At 38.7% G+C, this 21,291-nt stretch overlaps 1 protein-coding gene across 20 annotated transcripts in view; it reads left to right on the forward strand.

The window, feature by feature from the left end:
• The window catches only part of ROBO2 (roundabout guidance receptor 2), a 1,246,783-nt gene that overhangs the window by 709,232 nt on the left and 516,260 nt on the right, over nucleotides 1-21,291 (forward strand). For 2 of the 20 annotated variants that reach the window (XM_020785435.3, XM_078388984.1), the window contains exon 1: nucleotides 13,456-13,739. The exons of the other annotated variants lie outside the window; for them this stretch is intronic. In XM_020785435.3, the coding sequence (XP_020641094.3) occupies nucleotides 13,685-13,739 (55 nt within the window). In that variant the 5' untranslated portion in view covers nucleotides 13,456-13,684. Of the gene's footprint in view, nucleotides 1-13,455; nucleotides 13,740-21,291 lie in introns of those variants that run through there. 20 annotated transcript variants of the gene reach the window in all.

A 21,291-nucleotide genomic window follows, 5' to 3' on the forward strand; every position in this document is an offset into this window, starting at 1 on the left:
GTTTTGAAGAGAAAACCCCTGCATCAACTTCACTGCCCCCATATAGCAATTTTCAAATTCTGTTACCATGATTTAAGAAAAAATTATTTTTGTACTTTTATAGTGTTTTTAGTGCATGATTTTATTGTATATTATGAACCACCCAGGGAGTGGCAGCACTAATGGAATGAATGAATGAATGAATGAATGAATGAATGAATGAATGAATGAATGGATGGATGGATGGATGGATGGATGGATGGATGGATGGATGGATGGATGGATGGATGGATGGATAGATGGATAGATAGATAGATAGATAGATAGATAGATAGATAGATAGATAGATAGATAGATAGATAGATAGATAGATAGATAGATAGATAGATAGATAACGGTTGGATGGCCAGCTCATAAAACATATTTATGGCTAAAATATACAAAATGCAGTTTAAAAATATACAACAAATTCATAAAACATATTATGTTGCTTACATATACACAATGCAGTTAAAAAAGTGTATAGCCAGTTAATAAATAAATAAATAAATTTCAAGTAAAAATAAATTAACTTCCAAAGTGATATGCCACACACACGTGTGTGTGTGATTATATGTATACATACTATAGATACATAGTTTTCTGACATATATAACAGTTCTAAATATAACATTAGCTAATAATTTCACTGTATACTTCAAGAGGTACCCTTTTTTAGTTGAGAAACAATGTGAGGGAACAGAAGTAATTTCTTGAAAACCCACAGAAGGGGAAAAATTACTCAGAGCATGTGTTTCAGATGTGCTGTAAGCCTGTACTATCTGAATCTCAGTGACAGGAATGCTAGTTGATGCACTCCACCATGACAGGCCCCGTTGTTTGTTAACATTGTTCTCCTGCTCAGTACTCTCTCTTTCTTGCCCAATTGGAAAGCTAATGAAATACTTTGTAGCCAGTGTCTGAAGCCTGTAATGGGGAGATGGATGAGGCAGTGAACAACTGAGCCAGCAGGGAGAAGTACTATTAAGGCCTTCAGCCACAGTTCTTCTCACTGGTATGTCAGTCTAGGTTTGAAGTCATGTTCAAGAATGTTGTGAACATGCTCTTTTTTTATGGGTCTGTCATGAGCCTAAACAATTTCATGTGTTTTTCTTCCTGTGTTTGTAATTGAAATAGCAAAATCATGCAGAAATCTTTCAAAAATAAATGTTACCCCAGGAAAATCTGATTTTTCATTTATGAATCAAACTTGTTTGTTTGTCCCCTTCCTTCCTTCCTTCCTTCCTTCCTTCCTTCCTTCCTTCCTTCCTTCCTTCCTTCCTTCCTTCCGCACTAGTGTACAATTACTAAATATATCAGGTAATTTTCACCCAAATCTAGGCAGCATCCTGAGCATGGAGATAGGGAGGAGAATTCAGAGTGATCAAGTAACTTAGAAAAGAATACAGTAATGAAAACTCATTGTAATCCATGTTTCTTTGTTAGGATAAAGAATGACATGTGTATACCTTAAAATTATTTCAGTGTCTTTTTGCTGGATCTAATGCACATCTTATTTTTTTTCTGTTCAGATGGGCACTAAAATAGATTACATGGAACCTTTGGGGTTGTCATCTAGAAGTATAAAATACTCATCTACATTATTGTAATGCATAAATAGTCTCTTTTTCATATCAAATTGGTTGTAAACATCCTGATTAACTCTGTTTCTTTAATTTTAACGGCAATTAACAAAGATGTATTTTTTTCATTTGTGAAATTAAGCAGGCATAATTTATACATTTACTTTCAAATATCTGAAAGTCACATCTCCCTTCAGCAGTCAAGATAGTTTTCTTGATTCATCTTAATGTTGATTTAATTTACTAGATTGCTCCAGCTCCACGTGGCTGATTACATTTCCCTCCCCCCCCCCCCAAATCAGGTGTTCTGGCTGCATGACATTACTGGTTTAGTCACATCCTATGTGAGTCTATGTTGTTCTGGAGTAAAATTAATGAGGCTGTATTCTTGCTGGTTATGCTTGTCTCTTTGATTATTCATCATAATATGTTAGATGTATGAGAGCCAGTATGACTGAGAGATGCAGTAGGACTCAGGATACGGGAAACTCATTGGGGAATGGCAGTGGAAAACCACTCATGTACACGAAAATCTCTATTATTATGTAAGTTGGAAATAACTTGGGAACAAATAACAACATTTATTACTATTATTAGATATAAGCAGGAACCTCTGAGCTGGTGGTTTGTGCTGGTTCATTTTTAGTGAAAGAGGCATTCAGTGCTTCCCAGCCCCACCTCCTATGGCAGGCACCCATTCAAAACCTATGACCTGGCTTTCCTGCCCTGCCTCCTCTGGGCACTGCCTCTGAATAGGCACCTGCTGGAGGAGAAAGGGATGGTAAGTGCCGAAGACCTGTTTGGTTGAAAAACAAACCAGCCCAAACCACCGGTTTGACGGTTAATGCCCAGTGCTACTTATTATTTATTATTTCAATTTCTATGCCACTCCATCAATGTGAACACTCCCTGCAGTTCAAGACCTATCAAAATATACTTGCAGTCATACAAGTAAGCCCACAAAATGCAATAAAAACAATAAGAAGAACAAAAACCCTGTTCCTAGCTAAATCAATAAAACCTGCATTTAAATAAACTAAATTTAAAACAAATTTGAACATACCAGCTGAATTAGCAAAATACTAGTAAGAAGCAGTTTTATACAATTCCTTTTTAATTAACTTCCTAAAAATGAAAACGGATGGCACCTAATGAACCATGCTTGTTAAAGCACGATACTATTTTTAGCTCTTTTGCTTTCTTAAGTATCACAATTCTTAGCATAAAGGACTGGGAGGAGCGGGTAGGACAGGTAGCTATTTTGTAGGAGAGAGATTCTGACGAGTATTGAAATATTAAACCATTAGTCTTTATAGGTCATAGCCAGCACCTGGGCATGGAAACTAACAGGGAGCCAATGCAGGCGGGCCAAGACTGTGGATATGTGTTCATATTTGCTGGTACCTTTAATCAATCTGGCAGTCACATTTTGAACCTACTGAAGTTTCTGTAACAACTTTAGAGACAGACAGCTGTTATCCAGTTAGGGATGCATCTGGGGAGACAGATGATCACTGAGGGACCCCATGATAGGGGTCCCAAGGGGATGATACCTCATCCCCAGCTAATGGCATTTTATAATATGTTGGCTACATATATATTTGTGTATTTGTCTGTATGTATCTAGATATGAAAATTGTGAACTAGTTCTTAACTGATTTTCTCACCTTGTATTCTGTAGTAGGTTTTATGAACATACAATATATAAATACATGGATTAGTTCAAGTGCGTTTACATGTAAAATTAACTCATAGAAGATAGGGCCTTGTCCTTCCTTTGTGAGACAAATACTTTTCCGGCCTTTACCACTGAGTTTTGAAAAGGGGTCTACACATGTGTATATTTCATACCTGCTAAGAGGCATGTGCATTTTGTATCATTATATAAAAAATATAAACTGAGGATGAAGCCTAAAAAAAAATCAGGAGCTGGTGGTAAATAGAATGTTGATGGTAAAAGGAATGGTGGTTGTGAACCTAGATAACATGGGTTAGACTCACTTGCATGCTATAAACTCACTGGATAACCTTCAGAAAATCCTCTTCTGAATATATTCCTACTTTGTATGTGAAGGTGAATGTGATAAGGGTTATAAAGCATTTCATGCTTACATTCCAATACCAATATCCTCCTATGGTAGTAAATTTCCTGCATCACCATCTGGCCTAGAATCCACTCTGGGTGTATCCATTTAGCTATTACTGTAATGCTGGGCCATTTATTTTCCGTTCACTGTGCTTCAGCACATGCACACTTCTGCAGAACTTCAACATTTATACCCATTACACACACACACACACACACACACACACACACACACACACACACACACACACACACACACACAGAGAGAGAGAGAGAGAGAGAGAGAGAGAGAGAGAGAGAGAGAGAGAGAGACTGTTTCACTTTCTCTACAGCTTTGAGTACCTAGACTCAATGCACTGAAGATATAGTGATTTCATTCCTGTGCTCACTTCAGGAAAATCTATTTTGACTATGTATACGTTGTAACTAGAAAAGAAATGGCAAGCATACATGCATATAACAAGGTGATTTCTCATGTTATCTTCTCTGTACCAAATACTTTGTGTGTCTTGTATTGAAAAACAAATGATTAGTTCAAATCATGGCACAACATTTTTCCCTTCAATTGTTTTTAGTATCGAGAGTTTTTTTAAAAGATAAATCATAAAACCACATAAAAATTTAGACAGAAAACTGAATTAGACTGGCAGTGAAAAATTGTATGGCCAACACATCGATTCTAATTTCAAAGCATTTCTGGAGACAATGCAAAATGTAACTCAGTTGCTGAAGTGAGACGAGGCGATTCTCAGACAAAACTAATATAGAGGCCCTAGAAATAATATTGTTAATAATCCACTGATACATATAACTGATGACAATAATGTTGACAGCATCATATTGGGAAAAACAACCATGGCATGATGGGTGCTTTTCAATCTATTCATACAGCCACAGAAGTATCTGTAATACTGTTAAAACTGCAATACTGCTGATAGGACAAGTACATATGAGGTGATAGTTTCTTAAGTCAGGAAATTCATGGAACAACATTTTGTTGTTGTTTTGTGCCATCAAGGTGCCTTGTGGCACATAAGAACCCCATGAATGAGCAACCCCGTGAATTAGCTCTTTCCAAAATATCCTATCCTCAGCTGCCCTGCTGAGCTCTTGCACCCTATGGTCTCTTTTAGGTAGTTAGTCCATCTCACATTTGGTTTTCCTCTTTTCCTGCTGCCTTCCACCTTTCTCTTTTCCAGAAAATCCTGTCTTCTCATCATGTGCCCAAAGTAGGACAGCCTCAGTTTCAACATTTTTGCTTTCAGAGATAGTTCAGGCTTGATTTGATCTGAGATACACTTGTTTGTCTTTCTGGCAATCCAGGGTTTACACAAAGCCGTTCTCCAGCACCATATTTCAACAAATCAGTTCTTTTCCTCTCAGCTTTCTTAACAGTCCAGATTTCACACCCATACCTGGTGACTGGAAGTACTTCTGCAAAAACATTATTGAGTCCATAAGGTGTTTTTTTTTTGTTTTTTTTAAAACCTATATTGCATTTCTATATTTCCGCTCTAAAGGAATCAGAATTTCTGAAGAAAATTATTGAAAACAACTCTGGGGATTTTAACAGAGCTTCCAAGAATTGCCAACATTATATTATGTGAGGGGGAGGGGCTCCAGGAATAACCCAGTCATATTGGAAAATATAGCTGATCACATCTATTATTTCTTTTTTTCCATACACAAGTATGTACCTCTTTAGACATAAACCCTGTCTGGGAACTGCACATTTTCATGACATTTTCCTCTGGATTGCACACTAGGGGTAATAGAAAGATTTACATAATTAATCTTTGCAGAAGCCTATGGAACTACATAAAAATGGAGCCCTAACTCAAGGACAATTGGAATGTATTCATGAAACTTTTTTTTAATTCTCCTAATACAAAATTTGATTCTATAATCCCTATTCCATAATGATAATGTGAAGCAACGAAGTATAAAACTCATAGGTTTGGGGTTTTTTAAAGATAGAAAAGCATATTGACAGTTTAAAAAACTGATAAATAAAAAAGATGTATATTTTTAAAAATTGAATTTATCCATTAAAATATCAATTTAATCCACTTGATCTTTGATTAGCTATGATATAATCTACCTGGTTCCCTACAATTTTCTTTTTGTACTAATTTGATGGCATTACAGCAATATACTCTAAGCAGTGATAATTTGAATGTGGTTTTGGTGCCTACAAGATTTTTTTTGTCAGAGAACTATATTGTATCTACAAATTTCATTTCACCTCTAAAGTCCATACTTTCCAACTCAATTAAAATCTTGACAGGTTGCTTTCTTTGTCTTGGCATTAAAATTCTTCATTATGAAATTTGGGTGCTCTTTTTTTCTCTGTTTTATAGCAGCTTTGAGTTCTTCATTGAATTTTTCTCTGTTTTCATCATTGTTATTTTTTATTTTATTTATTTATTGTATTTATACCCTGCCTATCTAGTCATTTCGACCACTCTATGGGCATATATTTGTGTGATATTTATGTTTGTGGGAGTTGCATTACATAGTTTGAATACAGAACAAAATTTGTGATGGCTACACTAGACTCTTTCTTTATTATGATTCCAAATTCATCATGTATGCCCAGTATCTCTTGCAGTTGGCTGGATACTGGTCAACTAACTTCACTGACTCCAAAGAACTGAACATTCATCCTTTTAATTTCTTTTATTGTATTGTGAATTTTTTGTGTCTTATATCTACTTAATGAATTCGAGTACCTAATCTAACTCTCAGTCATTAAGAAATCATAGAAAGGAGAGTGTTATAGAACTGAACAGATATAGTTATCCAGCATTTCTGTTTATAGTCAAGCATTTGCTTGCTGTTGTTCACTGGATTTAATTTACATTAGGATTTAGCTGCAAAGAAGCCTAGTAAGTGACCTATCTTACAGATGTCTGCGAGGATAAAGTAGGTATAGAAAATGTGTATTCTACCTTCAGCTCCTTAGAACAATTATGAAATATGAAACAACTCAGTCTTGGCACATATGAAGGCAAAATGATAGACAGAGCATGTACAAAGTGTCCTTCACTCACAAATCATTAATAGCTGAGAGTATCCCAGCCAGAAGGTCAGTTCCAGGAAAACTGACTGATTTACATTATTCATAATATAAAGTAACTACAGTTTGAACCAATATGATTTACTTCAGAATGAATCAGGAATGGCTGCATAGACTAAAGCAGAAAAATTATACATAAATGTCTAGGAAACTGCAGTCTTTCCAATATAGGTACTCCCTGCACATGAGCCTCTGAGGAATGTGATCATAGATAACATGCTTTAAAGGCTTTCCAGCCATTCCCTGTATAAAAAACAGGAACTTTATGCGACTCTCACCACTGTCCAAAGAAATGGACTACTGTTTTGCAATATAAATGGCAAGTGTGATGGGTGTTATTGATTTCGGCTCCAATAGGGATTGTAGTGGAATGTTTTTTGTAACCCAACCCTGCCCGCTTTGCTTTACTCTAGAGTCAATAAGGAAAAAGATACATCTTTAAAATAAAGTCTGTGGACCTGATGTGATACTGGATTCCTGGAATGATCTAGATGAGACATAGCCTTTATGAATACAGTATTTTTAGTGTATCTAGGATGTTAAATTCCCATTTCATTTCATTAACTACTTTAATTTATAAGAAGCAATGTTCACCTGTACTGAGCACTTCAAATGTTTTCAATGGAAGAGAAATATGGTTTCACATCCTGTTATGTGTATTGCTGTCAGATGTGTGATTTATGGCTTTCCAGAATTGCCCATTCAGAAGAACAAGAACAAAGAAAGCTATTTTGATCACCATAGTCTCATTATCTTTAATTACAGACACCTATTTGAAATAGTCCTTTAGATGTATTGGAATTTTTTTTATCTGAGGGGCATATTGTTAATGCAGAATAATATTTCTTATTTACATAAAAATAGCTTGGAGCTGTCATACAGTTATGCAAACAGTCACTAGTTTGTTTAGAGAACAAAAACAAAAGCCCTTTTAAAATTATAACATAAATATATCTGCAATGATATTTCCTATGGTTGTTGTATTGTTCTTAAGGTAAACAATGTTTCCAAAATGTTTAAATCAGTGTTGTGCTAGACTTGAACCATTACTTAACTCCCAGTGTACATAACTGAAATGATTTCTTCCAAGAGTCATCCTTCTTCAAAAAGCCAGTATAAAGACTGTAGGGTATGTCTATGAAGACTATAAAATATGAGGAATAATTGATATTTTAAAAAACCTCAGTGAGGATGCTAGAGGGACAACAACACTCTTGATCCTAGTTATTTGATTTTTCTTAACATCTATATTTATTTCTGATATGGATGTTAACCATGTTCAGCTTTAGATATTCTGGTCATACAGATTACATTGATATATCAAATACGTCTGCTAGAATCAAAATTTCTCAGAAGAGCTATTTCTTCACAGAGAACTCTTGATCAAAAATCTTCCTTGAAACTATTAATACTATAACTGCAAAGATTAGGTTTACTAAAAGAAAATTTACTTGGTATTTACTTATATTACTTAAATTTACATATGTTATATACTGTACTGGATAAACGGCATACTGATCTTTAGTATTACTAGATTATGAGTAAAAAAGTGTTACGCTTCAGTTTCACACAATAGTAATATACAGTATTTAAAATCTAAAATAGGTATGCAAACTAGTGATGTATTTTAAAATGGATTGAGAATAAGTTCAAAATGTTGTTTACAATTATGTTCAACGCTCAGTATGCTTTTATTTTCCTTATTTCTTTTCGAGTATATAGGTTTGCATGTTCATCTATGAGGGAAAGAAAAAAAGAATGAAAGCCTATAAGCAAGATCAGATAATACTTAATTCAGTTTTACAACAAAGGTCTTCTTAACCACAAAACAAAAGGTGAAATATGTGAGGAACCAAGAATAACCATTGCCCATTATATTCCAGTAGGGGGAACTAAAGATACACCATCTAACACTGCCTTTGGCTCCCAGACCTGTATGTGTATTCCTGTAACCCTCTCTCCAATCATAAAAGCTAACATGAAATACCTAATAGTGACTCTGCCTATCCTCACACATGGCCTCTGCCACAGTTTATATACTAAAAGAACTGGAAATAGGCAGATAGATAGATATGTTTTACATAGCAATGCCTTAACTTGGAGATTTCTTTCTATTTATTGTTCATTCTATGGCAGCTTCATATCCTTTCCCCTGATATAATGTTTTGCCTTGTATGATCCCATTTCCCAATATTCACCTTTCAGAATCATTCTCTTCTCTCAGTCTAACTAAAAAAGCAATATTATCTCCTTTTCATCATTGCTATAGGAGCAATTTTCTATGATGTGAGTCCCAGGTAAGGCTGCCTAACTGTTTCCCTGTCCCTGGCACACATAGGTTGCAAAATCCCTGTAGTGGCAGCTTAGTTTAGAGAATTGGGAAGATTTAAAATGAAATAGATCAACTTGCTCACAAAGTACTCTTTTTTTAAAAAGTTAACATTTTATTATTTAAATATATATATTTCCAAACATTAAAACCAAAAAATGAGGTGAAAGAGAAGAGTATTTTTTGAGTAAGATTTACTAAAACTACCGGTAAGCCACACACTGTGCAATCCTACACATGTTTACTCAGCAGAAAGGCCCGTCCAGAGTTTGCATGCTGCTCTGATTTGAATTCTGAATTCTGATTAGGGTTTTCTTTTTCTTTCTTTTGTTTTATATCCTTCACATAACATGAATGTGTGTTCTGGTATATGGGAATCATCTTGGATCTTAGACATTGCAAGGAACTCTTTCTCTTTGGTCTAGCTGTACTAGATTTTGTTACACTGGTATCTTACAGAATTATAATACAGTGTGTCCTGATATAGAGGGGGGAATTCAGTACTACCTGAAGGAGGGAGAGAGCGAGGAGTAATATAGATGGCTAGGGGAGACAGCTGGATCTGTTGACAGGTATTATTTTAAAATTAATCTCACTTTGAATATTTCACAATGCAAAGAAAAGGCTAAATAAATATGCAGTAAATGCTAATGCCCGCCAAACAATGTTAATCCAATCCTGCACATGATTACTTAGAAATACATCTCAGATATAGATACTTTACTTCCTGTCACCATCCTGGCACAAAATATGGATGTGAAGGCATGGACTTCATGGATTATAAGAGCTTTATATGTTATCAACCCCAAGCCACTATTAAATCATATACTAAATTTGTGTCCTATGCCTAAACCATAGAGCTCATAGTTGTAGTTTTCAAAGAAGTAACCATGTTAGTCTGTGCTAGCATACCAGATAAAGAAAGAAAACCCCCCACCAAAATTAAAAGGAAACAAAAATGTTGTGGCACCTTAAAAACTAGCTGCTATAGTTTAATGTGAGCTTCCACAGATCAGTGTCTAAGGAAGAGGAGTTGATCTATGAAAGCTCAATTAAAGTATAGCAATTATTCTTCTAGGTGCCACAATGTTTGATTTTTGTCTCTTGTTTTCTATTTTTTGATTATGTCCAATATGCATAGAAATCGCGGCTCTTGTCACTGCGGAGCAAATATGTGAGTATGAGTCATAGATCCTCATGGACCCTCTGCGCTTTTCTAGGAGACGATGCTCAAATCACGGAACAGCATAAAATCAGTAATTTGCTACTGCCATCCTGTCAAAACATGGTGTTTCATGAGGAAAGATTCCTCATGGGTTCTAGTAATATTTGCTGCTGATAAAAACAAACAAAACATATGGAACCACCATCAAATCATAAATCACATCTGTGCCCACAGATTAAACTATAAAAATAAGGACTGTCTTACTTTACTGCACCATTGCTATAGAAGAACATGGTTCAAACGGATGGGTTTAATGGGTTTGAAGAGGTCAATATTCAAGTGACACAAAACATTCAAGACCATGGACTGAACTAGACGAAAATCTCATGTACGTCACTTCGTGGTACCGCCACTGAATGAAAATATACATTTCAGACTTAGATCTTCATGGATCCTTGTATTCTTAAATGCAGATTTTCTAAATCACATCAATTAACACAACACATCTGTGATCATGGACTTAGCTTAAGAAAAAAGACAAGAAAAGAAAGACCAGTCCTCTCTCAATAATACCATGGACAAAAATTCAAATCTGAAGCACTGGGGTCTCATCATAGTATGTATCTGTACCTATGTACTGATCAATAAATATGACAGATATTATGGGTCCTGAGGCTCAGATCCCTCTGGCGTCTCTGGGTTTTTACAAATGATCCATCCAAAATCCTCCCCACATGATGGAAAACATTTGAGTTGCTCAACTGAAGCATAACAATCTGGATCTGGAGATGTTCAGTTCATGAGCATGGATATGTTCCATTATATGACCTCGATGGGAGGAGACCCTAGTAAAAATTCATAGAAATCATGTGGTTCTGTGCTTCTGACCACATTTTTGTGTTAAGACAGGGTAGTGAAATGTGGTCTATCTATGAGGTATCAAGAATGGGTTCGGATGTGATCTAGAATTTACAAAGGTCAATCCTATGTAAAAAAATGTAATAATCCATGAGACTCAGCTCCCTGATTTTGCACTGTGGTGATGAGGTGAGCGAATCTGTTATTTGTTTATGACTGAGTCTGTTGTTATTTGACCTTGGTCATGGAGTGATCACTTGTAAAAATTCAAAGGTTGCCTTGTGCCAATATTTCTGTACAGAGATGATATAACAAAGTATGAGATCTATGATTTTCATGGCTTATTTTGTGGCACACATGTGATTGGTGGTTTTGAGTAGATCCCACATTGACATCATTTAGATCTATGAGGATTTGTGCCTTCGATCTTTGTTCTTATGCCACAATGGTGATGCGAGTTAATGTGCTGTTAATTTTATGGTTGAAACTGTAGGTATAAACATAGTTCGGGGATGACCCTATTTAAATAGAGACTCTATAGCCTGCATGTTTTCCTCCATTGGCAGCACGATGCAGTGAGGGTTATGTGATCTTTACCATATAAGTCTCTGGACACAGATGCAGTCTATGAACTATCATGGTTATCAAGAGGGTGTTGTCCCTTGGATCCATGGGGACTTGTGCTTTGAGTGTGGGTATCATATGCCAATTAAGTTGGAACCCCCATATAGGGGCCTTAAAGGACTTTCAGTGTAAGTGACATAGTTAACGACTAGCTTTAACAGTTCCACCATCAGATTCCATGGCTGAACAGGAATTTGAATGCATATCACTTGAGTCCTACTCCATCACTTTATCCACTATACGTACCACGCTGAGCTTTGAATGCATGCTTTCATGCTGTGGTGATGCTAAAAACTGACAGTTCCCTGATTTTTACGGTTTGGTCTCTAGAGGCAGATGAGGTATCTGACTTGCGGTTTGAGTGGCATTCCTCCTTAAAAAAAAAAAAAACCATGAAATCAAGAGGACCCTTTTTTAAAAACTTCATGGATCGACTTTCACCCAGACCGGAAATTATGCGTTGATCGCATGAAAGTGGAGTAGGAAAAGGATGAAAAGAGTAGCCTTCTCTCAAAAGGCTTCCTAGGAACGAAAAGGGACAAGTTAAGACTGAAATAATTACGGAAGGGACTTCGATGAAACCGCTCAGCGAGAAAATTACCTGCCCATTAAGTGAGGAGCAGTGAGAAGCAATCATGTTAATGTTACCTATAACCAACAGTAGAGAGGAAAAGGGGCCAGGAGGCAATGTGGGTTAGGGGGGGAGTAGGAGGTTGTTGTTAAAGGAAGGAGGGTGCTCTTGTGGATTCCTTCCCCAATACCCTCCGCTCCCCCATCCCCGCCCCACCCCGAGCCCTTCAGTTCTCTCGTGTTGTCTCTCTCTCCTCCGCGGTCCCGGAGGGAAACGTACTGGTGGGTGTGGTGTTGTTTTTTTTTAACACACCCCAGCGCTTCCCTTTCTGACTGGCAGGGAAACCGACACCCCCGGCGCCCCAACCACACGCCTCGGCTCTCGTTCCCCCCCCCCCCCCGTGCCTTTTCCAGCAACAGCCACCAGGGAAAGAGGACGAGCCGCGGGGCCGGGGGTGCGGAGAAGAGGCCGCCGGGGCGAGCTGCAGCAGGAGGGTGCTCTTCTCCCACACAAGCCCTCCCCGCCCCGCTGCTTCCTCCGCGGGAGCGCTTGCTCGGCTTCGCTACGGCGCTCGCCCCCCTCCTCCTCCGGCCCCTGGGGGAGTTGATTCGGCTCAAGCAGTGGCTTCCCGCACGGAGGGTGGGCGTCGCTGGAGCCCCTTTTCTTCTCCTTTTTGGAGGGGGGGGCGCTACATAACTGGAGGGGGGGAGAGAGAGTGAGCAGCGCACCGAGCGAGGCTAAGATGTGGCGGCTGAGGCGTCCCTCTGACGGAAGTTGAGGGAAAGCAACTCTGCAGCTTGAAGTGATTTGGCAGCGAGCGCAGGCGAGGGAGAAGGCGGCGGCGGCGGCGGCGGCGGCGAAGAAGAAGTGTTCCTCCGAGCCCGGGGTGTTTTACCCGCCCGCTCCCTTTTCCCCGCCTTTTCCTATCCTCCGAGCGCCGGGGACTTGGAGGGAGGGGGACACTTTCGAGGAAAGGAACCCGCTTTTTTTCCAAGGCTCTCGGCTGCCGGAGAAAGCCCTCGGCTTTGGATGGCCATGGGGAGTCTTAGCCACAGTTGAGCGATTCGTTTTCCGCCGCTGGATTGGTGGGAATTTCGGAAGCCGAGGCAGGAGGGGGGTCGTCGAGCCAGGGCGGCCGAGCGCCCCTCCCCAACCCATCCACCCCCATCGCAACCCCATCTCCCTGTCCCTCTCCCTCTCCCGCTGATCATCCGCGCGGAGCTCCGAGTGTCCCGGTCCAGCCCCTGCTGCTTCTCAGCCTCTTTCCACATCTCTTTGGAAAAATAATACCTCAACTTTTGGATTTGTGGGGACTTATCCCACCCACCCCCCGCCCGAACCTGGAATTGGATTGCCATTGAATATGATAAAATGGGGCTGTTGACACCACTCCTGCTGTTGGGATTTGTCCATTTGCAAGTTGAGGGTAAGTTAAAAGTGCTGCGTTTCGGTGTCATTGCTTTGGATTTCTTTACATCCTAACTTGGAACCCCACGCGGGGGAAGGAGACCCTCGCGTTTTTCGGCTCGAAAGCCCGGGTGCTGCTTCCGGGCTTTGAAAGAAATGGTTTTTAAAAATTGCTGATAAAAATAGAACGGAAGGACACATGTGGATGCGGTTCTTTTCTTTTTCTTTTTAAGGAGATTTCTTTTTGCCAGCTAAATGGGGAAAAATGGTTTGTGAATAGAGAAGGCGTGAGAAGGGTGGCGAAGGAAATCAACCACCCTGGTGGATCTCCGAGAGGCACCAGCGGATTTCTGTTGCTGCTGATCTGTTTGCCTGGGGCTGAACTTTGTAGGTGGAAAGTCCTCTGATTAAACGTGGCCATTGTGCCTTCGATGCAAGAGGGGTGACCGGGAAATTTGCCACGGCGAAGTTCTCAGTGCTCCATTTGTAACCCATGCACGCAGGAAAAGGCACTAACGTGTGGAATGCGCTGAAAGGTGTGAAATAAATATGGCTGTGAGATGCGGTGTCAAGCGGAAAGTATACAAAGTAGGGAGTGTGAAAGTGGGTCGTGGCTGTGGAAGCCTCCCAGTACAGTATAAATCGCACACAGCAGTTTCTGCCACACGGAGAAGCTCAGCTTTCGCTGTTGAAAGACAATGGGGATTTTTTGAACAGGTGCTGTTAGGTGTCTCCTCTGCTGTAAAGGCAGTCTCCCTTGCATGGGTTTTTGTCTTTTGTTCTGCTTGTTCAGGTCCCCTCAAGTAAACCCCACATCGTCTTGGGGATGCATGCTGCAGGGCATTTCACATTGGAGTGTTAAGAAACATCACATGCTGTTGGATACCATGTTTGAAATAAAGGAAGTTGAGAGAAAACTAGATTAAGCCAATAATGTGTCTGTACAACTTCCAGCCTATAATTCAGTTATGTCGAAACCCCAAAGAAAGCATGGTGATTAATGCATATGTGTATGTCATATCCCAGAATGTACAACAAGCATGGTGGTATTTTTTGTACACTATTGTGCACATGTTGTGCCTAACATGATGGACACTGATGCTAAGCCATTCATCTGAACAGTGGTGATGGGAAGGAATAGAATGTAAATACTGTATATCTAATCCATCTATCTATCTTTGGCTGTTGTCCTAATCTGAATATTTGGCACTCTTTAAACAGGGTGCTTTTCGGGGGTGGGGGTGGGGGAGTATAGCTTAATTCACAGGTCTGCGATGCATAGCAATTATGGTCAGGCTGTGAGACCAAACTTAGTTCTAGCAGAAAGCAAATACTAAAAACATTTAAGGTATCCATATCAAAGGGAGGCCTCTCTTGTAAACACAGAGTGATATTGCATTACCTACAATTACTGCATGCACTCATGGGTGGCATAAGTAACCATGCCTCCTTCTCGCCACACCCTTAGCAACAGAAAAGGCACTGGAGAGCCCCACGAAAAGCTGGAAGTGGAGAATATGTAAGCATTGGTTCACGGTTGTGTAATGAATATGTCATGTAATGTGCTCCTGAGTTTCAAAAAATTATGAAGCATTGTGATTTAGACAAGACACATTGGAAATGTTCATAAAACCTGAAGCATCAGGCTGTAGAAATGTAGTTATTAGCAGGCATGTAAAATTGTAGGTAGCTAGAAGGAATACAATTACAGTGCTCAGTGGAAGTGACAGAGTGAATCACAGGAGTCTGGTGTTACAGAATGTAATTAATGTACCAGGCTGTTTAGAGATATAGGAAACAAATGCAATTAACCAGCTTGCTGGAAGGAGAGGAATACAACATTACTTATTCAGGTTTTCTTCCACAGATAACAGAACTTAAACTTATTTCTTTAAATTTAGCTTTCTTCCACAAGGCAGGGCTATGAGCAAGCTCCTTGGTTAGGTTAGAGAAAAATGATGTGAGCATTCCAAAAGATAAGTGTGTGAATACTTCAACAGAAGATTTGGGCAATGATAAGCTCAGTCAATGCAATTCTGAATCCTGGCTATATGTGACAGATTGCTCCCAGCACTTTGTTGTTGTGTTCTTGTTTATAGTCTAAAACATGTTTGAGGGGAAAAACAGATCTGTCTTTCTGGCCAAACGATCAAGTTAAGAAAGCCTACTATTTTTGTCATTAGCACATTGAGTTTGTACCTCCCAGACAGATAGAAATGAAGAATGTATCACAGATGTTGTTACAGTTCCCAGTTTACTCTTTCTAATTTTACAGTTTTGTGAAAACAAACTGTGAATCTGACAAACATGTGTTTGTAAGCTTAAATGCTACACAGATACATACTAATCAGGAGAGATTGTCCAAGCTACAGTCAGTAGTAGCAATTCTAAATCCGAAATTCCAACATGACCCTCAAAGGCTGCAACATTTTAGGGTGATGTTGGAATTTTGAGAGAATATTGTAGATGCCATCAGAAAATGACAAACTTTTAGGAACATGTCCATCCTTTCAGTGGCTGTGTTTATTCACTCTTAAAAAAATGGTAGTTCAAGGATAATGATGATGATAACAATACCAACAATAATAATTGTGTGCTGCCACATCACTTCTGACTTATGCGGATCCTTTTCAAGGTTTTCTAGGTACAAAATACTCAGAATTGTTTTACCATCTCCTCCTTCTGAGGGCATCCTCAGAGTCTACGCAGCTTGCCCAAGGCCACATAGGGTTGCTTTTTCTGGGATGCACAGTAGGGAACTGAACTCAACTCACTGAACTATGCAACCAGCTAGTTCAATAATGGCAAAGTGTAAAACACCCATTTCACAGAAGAACTGGTGAAATTGAGCAAGGAGTAATGATCCTAAGAATCTAGTTACAAGTTTCTGAGCCCTGAAACGCAAAAGCAGTCACTTGAAGCCTCTTTTCTTATCCAGCAGAACATCTATTTCACAGAAGGTAAACATATTTGTTTGTTTTCGGTTTTTCTCTCCAAGGACACACAGATATAGATATGAGAGATAAATGCACACTGTCACAGAAGCTGCCATGTAGCCTCAGCAAATGACATATTGGAAGGAAATAATTATTTGCCCTTCCTTCACTGATAGCCCTATAGGGATGGGAATAGGGGTAGATGGGACTGTTATTGCAGTTTGCTTTTGACAAGAATTTTCCAAAGTTCTCAAATGTCTATATAAGTGGGAAGGAAATATCTTCAGTTTTTTTAAAAAAAAAAACATACAGGAGAAAGCAAAAAGATTTGTTGATGCTAGAGTTTCCTTTCTGTCCTGTTCAACTAATGCAGAGACTTGTTGCCACCAATCAGAATGGAAGTAAGTACGTACAGTAATGGCCCAATAGAAACAGCAACAGGTAAAAGAACAGTAAATCCAAGAAGACGATTGTACCTGGGGGACTGAATTGAACTTGGTACAAAGAGCAGCAGAAAGTTTTGTAGATGCCATTGCATATGTTTGCAGCTGTTGCTTGCGGGTACCACATCAGGGGTTTATTTATATTTACCACTTATTACGAAAAATAATTCTGAGCGTCCATAAATTAAATATTGGCCAGAATCCTGTTGCTGATTTATGCTTGCATATGTGAAATAGAATAAATTTGGGTGGCAAACTGCTACTCGTTATCAAGGTGCTGGTTGTGTTCCTCAGCTGCTAGCAGAAATTTGTTCCTTAGACTAATGTGATTTCCCTTACACAATGTAAACTGGCAATATTTTTATCTCTGTTTTATTTCTTCTCTGCCCCTAATACAGCAACAGTAAGCATAAAGAAGGGATTACTGAAGAACAAGGTTTCTCTGTTGAAACCAAAACCAGCTGTTTCTCCCCCTTCAAACAAAATAATAAAAAAGGTCATCTCTCACTTACAAGCTAAACCTTTGGGCTTTTTGCATCTCAGTAGCTCTCCTTTAACATAATTGTGTTTTTGTATTTCCTTGGCATGGATTCAGCCTCAGAGAAACATCTATGAGTGTTTCAGATGTAATGCTTGTAGTCTGCCTATGCTGTGAGGGAGCTTTGTTGAGTTTCCAGAGGTATGGAACTATGGCTGAAAAACAGATGTAGGTGGTAACTCATAATAAAGCTTTTAAGCAGTTCTGGTGCACCTAGAAGTTACAGGTCTCCGTGATAACGTGGCAAGACGTATAATCTGCAATGTGCATGCTTGGATTCTGGCAGTTTAGCTCATTTTCTTTCTGTCCAAAATATAGGTGACTGTAATACCAACCCCTCACTATGCCTCATTACTGTCAGTCTTGAATCAAGCTCTGAACATTAAAAAGGATTCTTGCATTCATACCACTTTGCACACACACAGTTGAGGCCACACTTGAAGCTGCAGTATATTTGGATCAATATTTATGCCCAGATTGAGAGTTTGGATAGGACTAGTATGGTGTAGGATGTGAAGAATAATTGCTATATTCCTCACCCTGATTAATATGATCTATTTTAACTGTGTGATGTTCTTCAACAAAAAGTTTTCAAACCTAGTGAGATTCTTTGCCTCCATCCTTGAGCAAGTGAAGGAACTCTTCTTCTTTTTTTAAATCAATGTCTCTGTACAAAACACTCTTCCCTTTTGAGAATACAAGCACCGAAGGACTAAGAACTGATCATAAAGATGCAAACCTCCTTAACACAGTCCAAGCCAAACAAAACAAAACAAAAAAGCTCTACCCAATGATTCTGAGTTTTAGAAGTCTATGTGACTAAGCAGCAGTTTACATTATTTATACAGTTTACATAATTTACCCAATTTATAGAAAAACAGCTGTGACAAATGTAAAGGTATGGATCAAAAGCAGCAGGAAATTACTCCCTGTCCTCATAGTGTTAAGGTGAGAACTGAACAGGATTTCAGTTCTTCACTGTCATGTGTGAGGGCATGATAATTGACATCTGCTTTTATATTGTAGGCCATATAACATATCATCTGGAGAATTGTAAACATTATCTCCCAAGTTTCAGGCAGTTGTCACACACAGTATTTTTAACAGACAGAATTGGCTTGGATAAAAAATTGTTCCATCATATATTTTACTTTTGCCTATAGATATAGATATAGATATAGATATAGATATGTAGGATATATAGAGAGGTTAGGTTAGAGGTTGGGTTCATGTACACACCTTGCTTTTCCTGAACTTGGTAGTAATTTTAATCCCTCCCATACTTCAGGAAAAGCAAAGTGTGTACATGAACCCAACCTCTGTCCTAATCCTAACCCCAACCACAGTGCTAAAGTTACGAAATCTCAGTTTATTTGAATTCCAGTGGGGCGAGATAATGCTCCAGAATTTACTCTGTGCAAGTTTTTCTTTCCTCCTGGTGCATGATGGTTGAACAAATTCTGCCTCTTTTTTGTGAAAGGAGGTATTTCCATTTTCTCATTGTAGTTGGGAAGACTACTCTGGCTTTGGTTTTCAGCTGGGTTCCTACTTCTTATAGTAGGAATGTAAAAATGCCCAAACCCTGGCTGGCTGGCTGTTTAGAAATTATTTTGATAAAATCTTGCCAACAGGCTAGTTTCTGCATATTTGTAGAAATCTCTGAAGGAAGCAGGTGGTATTCATATTTGTCAAAAATTAAACACCCTGTTTTATTTCTTCCAGCAAAGATACCATTACATCTGGATGTGAGTTATGATTAGATGAAATCCAGATTATTTGGGTTTTTGGAATCATTTCAAACAAATTTTTGTCCTTGGTTCCTTAATACATGGTAAATGTTCCTTTCATTTTTCCAAAGCATTCAGATGTTGCCAATTAAGATGAGTCTACTCTTCTATGTAGAAGTATGGCAAGGAGAACTGTCTCCCTGTCTCATGTTAACTACGTACAGCCTATAGGTATATGCCTTTACCTTTACTAAAATATATTTAGTGAACAGATCTTTCTATTTCTCTTCTACTATATGTGCTATAGATACGTTTGCCCTTTTATATACAGAGAAACTATTGACCTCTAGACATCCTCAATCAAATAAAATGTGTAGCAACATTATAACACTATATATAAAATAGAATTTAAAAAAATCTGTTGTCATGCGTGGTGCAATTCTGAGAAGTCAAGATGTCTGAACTGACATGAAGTCTGATGATGCTGTGTCAGATATAATCCTTTCCAGCCAATAGCCAGAATCCTGTTGCTTAACATAATTGGATTAGAGTAGGTCCATTGAATCAATGGGGATTTGGTGACTCAACTACTGCATAAGTTCCATGGAATCAAATAGGTCTACCAGAGCAGATCCATTTGAATCTATGGAACTAACGGAGAAGTTGACTCAACAAATCCCCAGTGATTCAGTAAAACTACCCTATTGCAATTTACTGAACTAGCAACAAGATTTTGACTGATGTTTGTGGTAAACTACTTGGAACTAGCCTGACTGTTGGCATAACTTTGTGCGGGCACAATAGCTATGAGTATGGGCTGAGTGGCGTTTGGGTCTATCATACCTTGACTCTTCTCTTGCTCCTCCCCTTCTGTGCCTCTTTCTTGGTTCTTCTGCTTGCGGATCTTAACCAGCACAGTTGTGCTGACAGATTGACTTGTTAGATCCATTTAAAACTCCCTACAGTTTGTGTGTATCCTTGAGTTTTCATTGCATTGTTTGTCAGTAAATTTGACAATGATCCATAAGTAATCCTTTGGACCTACTCAATTTGTTTCCCACTCCATATCAATGAGTACACAGCACAATGAGTCAGATGAGTTTTCCAAGATGACTAAAAGGCCATTTTCCTGATTCCATGTGAAGAATCATTATTCTCTCACACTTTTCTTCATTTTCCTTTTATTTAAACAAGTGCTAGTGCATGCATGAACTGAGCAACTTGGTGCCAGAGAAAGCAGCAGCCATTTTTGTAGTGGACATCACTGAGAAAAGAAGATCCATATATTTATGTGGAGGATGGGGCCTGTTCAACATGTTCCAAGGACAATCCAGCCTCTTTGTAAGGAAAATCATGTATTTGTGCTTGGGAAATAAGGCTCTTCTATTTGTTTTGATATAAGAATGTAAGTTAAGAAGCCAAATAGATGTATTCACGAAGGCTTTCACGGCCAGGATCTAATAGTCGTTGTGGGTTTTTCAGGCTCTTTGGCCATGTTCTCGTTCTTTCTAACATTTCGCCAGTCTCTGTGGCCGGCATCTTCAGAGGACACCAGAGCACAGAGTGCTGTCCTCTGAAGATGCCGGCCACAGATACTGGCGAAATGTTAGGAAGAACAACCTTCAGAACACGGCCAAAGAGCCCGAAAAACCCACAACAGCCATCAGCCAAATAGATGGTTTCCCACTTCTTGTACTAGCAGTAAAACAAACATTTGTGCTGTACTTCAATGACAGTATAAATACGACTTGTATGAAGCAGCCTCTAGTGATATAAGTTTTAATTTTGCCACTCAGTTAAGGTGGAAAAGGGAAAGTGTTTTTGTTTCTTTGTTTGTGTTGTTTTGAAAAGGAAGTAGCCACCTAGAGTGGTCTATTAGGCCAGATAGGCGGGGTATGTATAAATAAATAAATAAATAAATAAATAA

Source organism: Pogona vitticeps, chromosome 3, assembly GCF_051106095.1.
Source record: "Pogona vitticeps strain Pit_001003342236 chromosome 3, PviZW2.1, whole genome shotgun sequence".
In the NCBI taxonomy this organism is placed as follows: Eukaryota; Metazoa; Chordata; class Lepidosauria; order Squamata; family Agamidae; genus Pogona; species Pogona vitticeps.